Genomic DNA, 8,202 nt, shown 5'->3' with positions numbered 1-8,202 from the left:
GGGTGGAGATGGGAAGGTGCTGACAGAGGCCAGCAGTGTGCTAGGAAGATGGAAGAAGTATTCAGAGGAATGAATGAATGAGGAAAATGATAGAGAACAAAGGGGAGGAGAGGCACCTGTTGTAGACCAGGAAGTGACAAAGATTAGCAATAGTGAAGTTAGAAAGGCGATGAAGAGGATGAAGAATGGGAAGGCAGTTGGACCGGACAACATACCTGTGGAGGTATGGAAGTGTCTAGGAGAGGAAGCTGTAGAGTTTTTAACTGGGTTCTTTAATACAATCCTAGAGGGGAAGAAGATGCCAGAGGAATGGAGGAGACGTGTTCTGGTGCTTATTTTCAAGAAGAAGGGAGACATACAGAGTTGTGGAAATATAGGGGGACAAAGCTAATGAGTAATATGATGAAGTCTTCACATAAAGACATACGGCTGCTCACAAACACTTACTTCTGTCCTTAGTCTAGCCTGAAGTGCTTCTTCCCATCCCATAAGGAAGAGACGCAATGTTTGCATTGAGGCTAGCAATGGAGAAGTACAGGGAAGGTCAGGAGCTGCATTCTCTTTGTAGATCCAGAGAAAGCCTATGACAGGGTGTCCAGAGAGGAACTGTGGTACTGCATGAGGAGGTCTGGAGTGGCAGAGAAGTATGTCAGAGTAGTTCAGGACATGTACGACAGCAGTGAAGTGTGCAGTAGGAGTAACAGGGGAGTTTAGTGTAGAGGTATAACAGAGTAAATGTGTGTAAATGAGAAGGTCCCAGGGGGATAGTGAGGTTACAAGGAATAGATGTAAAGAAGATAGAGGACTTCAGGTACCTCGGGTCAATAGAGCAGAGTGATGGAGAGTGTGGAAAGGAAGTAAAGAATTGTGTGCAGGCAGGCTGGAATGGGTGGAGGAAAGTATCAGGTGTGCTCTGTGATAGGAGAGTGTCAGCGAACTGCCAGGGAACAGGGCTAGAGGTCGACCCAGGAGAAGATACGTGCACGTAGTGAGGGAGGAAATGAGAGTTACGTTACGTGTTTCTTTGTTGGTTTGACATTAACCCTTTTCTTAAAGATACATTTTACCGCTTGAGAAATAGCAGGAATGCAGACGTGTCAAGGTCAGCAAACTTGAATCTGATGTTCTGAGTGAAGCTGTGTGTGTGTGTGTGTGTGTGTGTGTGTCAACAGCATGTCGGCTCCAGAGAATGTATACACAAACATACTCTGACTTCCTGTCTGGTCTGATGGAGAAGTCTCCTCTTTGACACTCGACGAGGACTTCCAGGAAATATCACTGCAGTGCATTTCCTTTATTCTGGCTCCAGACGCTCTTACGGCGGTCAGGAAGAGGCCTTGGGACTTTAACGTGCACAAAAATAAACTGCTGTATCACATATTTACAAACTATTAGCTTTAGATTGATATTTTGAACTGATTTTGTTGATGTTTTATATTATGATATTTTATGTAATATTGTGCATTCAATTACGCAATCCTGGCTCCGATGTTCTGGGCTCATGTTTTCTTCCATCGGAGACATATTGGGAGAAAACTCTCCTAAAAATGGACGACTGATGCGATGAATGAATTCCAACACTTGCAATTTCACAATGGGGGGGGGGGGGGGGGAAGAAAATAATTGCAATCATTGTAATTAAATATTTTTAACAGATATAATCACAGATTATATCTTCTGATCAGCATTGTCCTTATTGGAAAATGTTCATGCTGAAAGCTTAACTTGTCTTTTTTTTTCTAAATCTGATCCTTCAGCATCCAGATGTGTTCAAAATGGCCTGGAAGGGGTTCAAACCCTGAAATGAACTTTTTAAATGGAACATTGATTTCTAAGTTGCCTCTTTTGTCATTCCTTAACGTGATTCTGACACTAAGGCTTAGTTAATACTGAATATATTTACACGAGCATCTTCTCTTACTGTTGTTGCGTCTTGAAATCCTCCCAACAATGGATCGGAAGTCACGTCTGTCTTCACTTTTTCCAAATGTTTCATAAACAAGCACATCCTATTATTTGGATCACAATGAAAGAAAACATAAAGGGGGGGGGGGGGGGGGGGGTAGTGTCGACTGTCGTCATTAAAACAATGAAAAGTGACTTTCAAAGTCATCAATACATCAATCAAACGGAATCGGTTCTTTAGAGACACCAACCGGATAAGTGCAGATCCACAAAAGAGCCTCGTTTCCAATTAATGGGCGATAGACGGACCTCCGGGACGAGCCGGGACAAACCGCCAGGAGCCTGCGTGCGCGATGCGGATGCCGCGATGGACTTTCCTCGTGAGTTTTGGACATGCCTTCATGATATCTTTTTAGTCTATATTCACGCTTTGCGTAATGGGTTGCAATGGGTTGCTTGTTTAAATCGCCCACCCGTCGTGCGTAAAAAGGCGCGTTGGCGTCCTTGCGGGTTATCACATTATCGCGAGGGGGGGGTCCATTAAGGATTTGCCAGAAGCAGCAGTTACGCAAAGCCTGGTAGGAGACCGTCGTCCCTCCACAGCGGTGCGCGTCCATTTGGAAGCGGATCTCCACGAGGATCGGACCGACGCGGCGCGTCTGGTTCTGGTTCCGTTTGACATTCGACCCGTTTGCGTCCTGCTCGAGCGTTCGTTGCTTCACAATGTTCTTAAAAGATGCCGCACCTGTTTGCGAATGTTGCAGAAAAGAGGTCGAGGTAAGAGCGCGTTCCGATTCCACCCGGTCTGCGTGCGTACGCGCGGCCACGCCGTGGGTACCGTTCACGTGGACGGCTCCGTGTGCGTTATTTGGCTTCTTTGCGTGATTCTGTCGGCTCTTTGACTTCACGTTAGTCCCACGTGGCGCACGTCCACGCACGCTGCGGGGGTTGCACTGACGCGCTGCGATTCATGGAAACGTCGTTGTTTAATGATTCAGAAGAGATTTTTGTAAAGTTGTAAAGTTGCAAAGCAGTAATTAGATTGTGGTCTGTGTTATGAGAGATGGTTCAAATGGCGTAGAGAATGTCACCCTCAGTGTGGCTCCATTAAAACGCGTACATTTGAAGTTTTCTATTATAACAAGTATTCCGTCAGCTTATCATTACGGCTTGTTCTAGTTCAAAGGTCATGCATGCGTGCAGTTTGTCCTGCATCAATGTTGAACATGTTTCAAACTAGAATAAATGATTTCTTTATTGGTTAAAACATTTAAGCAAAGTGTTCCAAAAATGTCATTTTCTGAATGGCTTATTTTCTGAGAGGCCATGTGCTGCCCGGTGAATGGCATTGAACACCGAACACGATTCAGGATCATTAAAACTCTCTCTGTTTCCTTTTCTTTTAAGATATCTGTAAGTTTGACTTCCACCGACGCGGCAGATGTATTTTTTCCTGTTCGTGTTCGCTGAAGCCGATAACGCGCTGTGTTTTCCTGTCTCGTGGGAAGCCGAATCACCGGTCGTTCGCTCCTCGAGCATGACACGGCAGATTTGGAAAGCGACCCTAACCCTATGAATGAGAGCGCTGAGTCGGCAGATTCCTGTAAAGCTAAACAGGACATGCCGTCACATGTTTGTCACTATTTGTCACCTTTTTGATGAAAACTCGGTTTTGTTGCAGGGAAGATCTGATCTTAACCCTTGTGTTACCCCCCCAGAAAAGTTCCATCCAAGTTCCATTCAAGTGGACAAACATTTTCTACAACAAAGTACAACAAAAAGTCACAGGGGAGGAGGGGGAGTATTTTTTATTTTTTTTATGCAATGGGGGCCAATTTTGGGTGAAATTTGAAAATCTCAACTTTCAGCATTAAAATCCATTATTTGAACCTATAATGCATTTTTGTTTTATCCATGACCCTTCAAGTGGACAAAAAAATGGCCAGAGTTGAATCCATAAAGGGGGTTTTCAATCTTATTTTTTTTTTTTACTAACTCCATTCTGGGTCCGATCCAGAGGAAATTCGGTGGTGAGATAGAGGTCCCAACACTACATGAATTGGACACTTTCTGGAGAAAAAGAAGAAAATATCAGGCCAAAAATGGATTTTCATGCTGAAAGTTTTTCGAGATTTCACCTGCCTCACCAAAAAATCAGCTTCTGTGAGGGAGAGTTTGGGATTTCTGAAATGGGGAAAAAATGTGAAGTGGTAACACAAGGGTTAAACGGCACGCGAACGTACATGAAGCGCTCCACTTGTGGACGACAGCTTCCGATTTGAAAATAGCAACGCTGCCTTTGGCAGCTGGAGTTGGCAGAGAAAGCCGTGAACTTTCTGGTTGGCTGTGATCCTGGAAGCTGGAATGTAGAGAGCGAGAGAGAAAGTGTGATTTCATGCGGATGCATTCTCACGTAGGCATCGGCAGAGGTCGCGGGGTCGTCGGTAAACGTCAGAGCGAAGCTGCACGGACGCCACCTCTGACACCGCTCAATGGAGGGGCACGTCTTAATGGTGCACGTTGTTGATCTGAAGAGCTCTAATGTAGACGAATCGCACATTTCAGAAGAGGCCTGGAAAAGACCGTAGGCAATATTTCAAACTGGGATTTGCTTTGAAAGCGAACCATTAAATGTATTAGCCGCTGATTAATGCGCCGCCAACAGGATGACAGCCGGCCCGGCGGCGCAGGATTTATTAGCGCTAATAAGATGAAGATGAGTTAAGCTCAAACAATGGAGGGCGTTCTCTTTTACATCAAAGCTACGTAAAAACAATTGAAATAGAAGAAAATGAAATTTGCAGCATAGAAGTGACATCACAGTGCAAATAAGCAAGCGGCGGCGGCAGTAGTGAGCAAATGTTGCAGAAAAGGAGGATCGAAATCAACGACTCTGAAACAGGTCGCTGGTATTTTAACGCTTGACGTTATACTTCCTGTTATCCCTCAGTGGCGCATCAGAAACGCCGACGTGAGCCAGAACCCTTTTGTGGAGTTCAGCTTTTAGATTATTTAGCCGTCTGCGTCACAAACGCTGGCGACTGTCAAAGGGTGCATTCAGCGTGTTGCACAGAAGAACGAGGCCTGAAGTCCACATGATCCGCATTGCTGACTCTCCTTTCCAACAATGTTCCGAGAGTTCAGAGAGTGTGTTCGACTACTACTGCTGTACTTTCGGCTTGTCCCGCCAGGGGTCGCCAAATCACCCTCCCTCACTACGTCCATGTCTCTTCTCCTGGGTCGTCCTCTAGTCCTGTTCCCTGGTAGCTCCATCCTCAGCATCCTTCTACCGATGTAGTCCCCGTCTCTCCTCTGGACATGTCCAAACCATCAAAGTCTGTCCTCTCTGACCTTGTCTCCAAAACGTCTAACCTTCACTGTCCCTCTTATTGTCTCATTTCTAATCCTGCCCAACCTGGTCACTCCCAAGGAGAACCTCAGCATCTTCATCTCCTCCACTTCTAGCTCCGCCTCCTGTCTTTTCCTCAGAGCCACTGTCTCTAAGCCGTCCATCATGGCTGTCCTCACCGCTGTCTTGTAGACCTTTCCCTTCACCGTCGCTGACACTCTCCTATCACAGAGCACACCTGATACTTTCCTCCACCCGTTCCAGCCCACGATTCTTCACTTCACTAAAATGAACCCCGATAAAACACCTCCGTGTGCGGACGTTCAGCGCTTTGTCCGTTACCGGGTCGTGCTGGAGCCTATCCCAAGAGGTGGGGTTACACCCTGGACAAGCCGCCAGTTCATCGCAGGGGCCACACACAGACAGACCATCATTCACACACACACACTCACACCTGTGGACAATTAAGTGTCATCAATTCAATGGATTTGCACGTTTTTGGTGGAAGGAACCCGGAGAACCCGGAAAGGGAACCCAAACAGACACGGGGGAGTACATGCAAACTCCTTCCTCTTGCTGTGAGGCAGCAGCACTAACCACTGCACCACCGTGCCTCCCTGCTTTGGCAGTCTATTATCATGACTTGGATACTAACGGGTCTCGACTTGTTCCTTACTGGCGACTTGTTGTCCAGCAGCCTTTCAGCCTTTCTGTCTGTGACGGCAGGACTGCTTGCCTTGCTGCTGATCGTGTTGGAGTGGACTCCACCTGGCCTGCCATCCCCACTGAGGCCCATCTGTGACCTGAGGGTCCTGGACCATTTCATCAAAGAAGCACGAGATGCAGTAGCTGCAATGGTGAGAAGAAAACATGTGCATGAACGAGCTGAGATCAAAGGGAAGGTAAAAGCTGGCGGACCCGGAATCACCCGCCGGGAACCTTTAATGTTCCATTCAAGTCAAAGAATCCTGAACTCTGCTAACAATCTTTTTTTTTTTTTTATAGAAGTCATGTCGAGAAGGATGCAGACTGTCCCAGTCCGTCACCGTCCCCCAAACCTCAGTTGAGCCTGATGTCTGGGAGAGGAAAAATGTAAGTAACCAGTGAAAAAGGTTGAATGTCCCAACCCAGACTCCAGAGAAGATGCAGTCCTGGTCCAAAGGGGGGAAACCAGTCCGCCCCAGCCAATCGCCAGTCATTGTGCACGACCTCGCGTCGCTGCAGCCGATCTGCAAGACAAGCCAAGCCAGACCTTTACGTTTCCTCCGATCAATTTGACTTTCATCCTGAGGCCATCTCCTTTCTTCTGACAAGGCATTGGAGCAGGCCCAGGAGGTGCAGTCTGGATTATGGCTCTTCCAACAGGCCCTCAATTTCCTAAGGACTTCAGTCACCAACGCAGCGCTGCACAGCCACATAGACAACACCATCAGAAACCTGCTCAGCATCAACGCTGTGCTGCGTAGCCTCAACATCCAGGTGAGGCACAGCAGGGTCGGCGATACCAAGTTACAAAGAACTACAGATCCCAGCAGAGCCTTGTCATTAACCTCTCCTCAATCAGCTGGAATTAGACGAGTGACAAAAAAAAACAAAAGACTGAATGAGCCACTCCAGTGAGATATGTAGATAAATCATGTTGCTTCGGAATAAAAGCAGCGCAGTCCCCGTTTTTTGGTTTTAAAAAAGATAACAAAGAAAAAGTTTGGTTAAAATCCACCTTCCAAGAGAAGTTGCTAATCTATGTTGGAATTTGTGTGGCGGTGTTGTAAATTATTTTTCCATTTCTTTCAGAACAAAGACACAGAGAAACTCATGAACTGTTAAAATGACAGCAAAAATCGTTATTCTCTTTCAGGAATATACTCCACCGGCCAATGCCGCGGCGCTGCAGGGATCGTGGACGGTGTCCTCCGCAACAGATCTGCTCCAGGTTCACGTCAACTTCCTGAGAGGCAAAGTGCACCACCTGCTGTCGGACGCGCCGGCTTGCAATCAGCACGTCAGCTGATCGGCTGGCGTGACGCGTTTCCGAAGGCAAGAGGAGGGACTTTTTGATACCAGCGACCAGCACACCGGCTTTAGTAAGCGGTGTGAGAAGAGAACGATGGAGCCGTTCTCAAGGGGGGGGGGGAACGCTGAGAGGAAAGAACCGTCCCAGTGAGGCTTCGGCTGGACTGGAGCTTTATGGGAAGCGCTGCCCCAATAGCTGGCCTACTGGCACTCATTTGCACTTTTGTGTGGGGACGTACTCGCCGTGAGAAAGTAAAAACTGCGAGTTTAAGTCTATACGTAGTGAGAATGTGTTTGTGTTTGCAGTGACTTTGACCCTTCCACTCACCTCTTTACAGTAAATCACGCAGGGAAACCCCCAGAAAGTATTGATTGCACCAGGAAACGTTTGGACCGAGGTCGTCGCGGAATCGGCAGCGGGAGTCTCAGATTGTTTTCAACGGATATTTTAATATATTTTTAAGAGTTGTCTAACTACTATTTATACAGATTTTTTTTTTCTACTGCAGTCTTTGTATTTTTTTAGTTTTGGAACGGTAAAGTTTAAGATGGACTATTGTCGCCTCGTTTTCTCTGGATTTTTCTGGATTCCGCTTGCCTTCACGTTTGTATCCGTACCTCACTCTTAGTTTCTCACCGCACGCTGCTTCCCATTAACAAAACGAAGTCAGTCGAGGGAGATGATGATGGCGGGGGGGGGGGCTGGAGTGCGAGGGTTAAGGGTTTTTGTACTAACTAGTCCGCCTGGGAAAATCTTTTTTTGTTTTTGCCTTTTACAATCAACCTCTCGTGAGTCTGGAAATGCAAATACTCCTCCAAAATCTGATGCTAACCTTCCCTCCATCACTCATCAGCAAATTCCAGGGAGTCAATTAGACCTGGGAACGCAGTTTCCCCTTGAACCAACGTCCAAGGGTTCCACACGAGTTCAATGT

General features: G+C 46.8%; 1 protein-coding gene across 1 annotated transcript; it reads left to right on the top strand.

Moving 5' to 3' along the window:
• Positions 1–2,660: 2,660 nt before the first annotated feature.
• Positions 2,661–7,265, top strand: epoa (erythropoietin a). Its single transcript, XM_068755866.1, has 5 exons — positions 2,661–2,682; positions 5,981–6,111; positions 6,260–6,346; positions 6,569–6,733; positions 7,113–7,265. The coding sequence occupies exons 1-5, from the start codon at positions 2,661–2,663 to the stop codon at positions 7,263–7,265; spliced, it is 558 nt and encodes a 185-aa protein (XP_068611967.1).
• The last annotated feature ends 937 nt before the right edge of the window (positions 7,266–8,202 follow it).

Source organism: Brachionichthys hirsutus, chromosome 23 (assembly GCF_040956055.1).
Source record: "Brachionichthys hirsutus isolate HB-005 chromosome 23, CSIRO-AGI_Bhir_v1, whole genome shotgun sequence".
Lineage (NCBI taxonomy): Eukaryota > Metazoa > Chordata > Actinopteri > Lophiiformes > Brachionichthyidae > Brachionichthys > Brachionichthys hirsutus.
The sequence above is the reverse complement of the archived record's forward strand: the minus strand, read 5'-3'. Positions and strand labels throughout refer to the sequence as shown.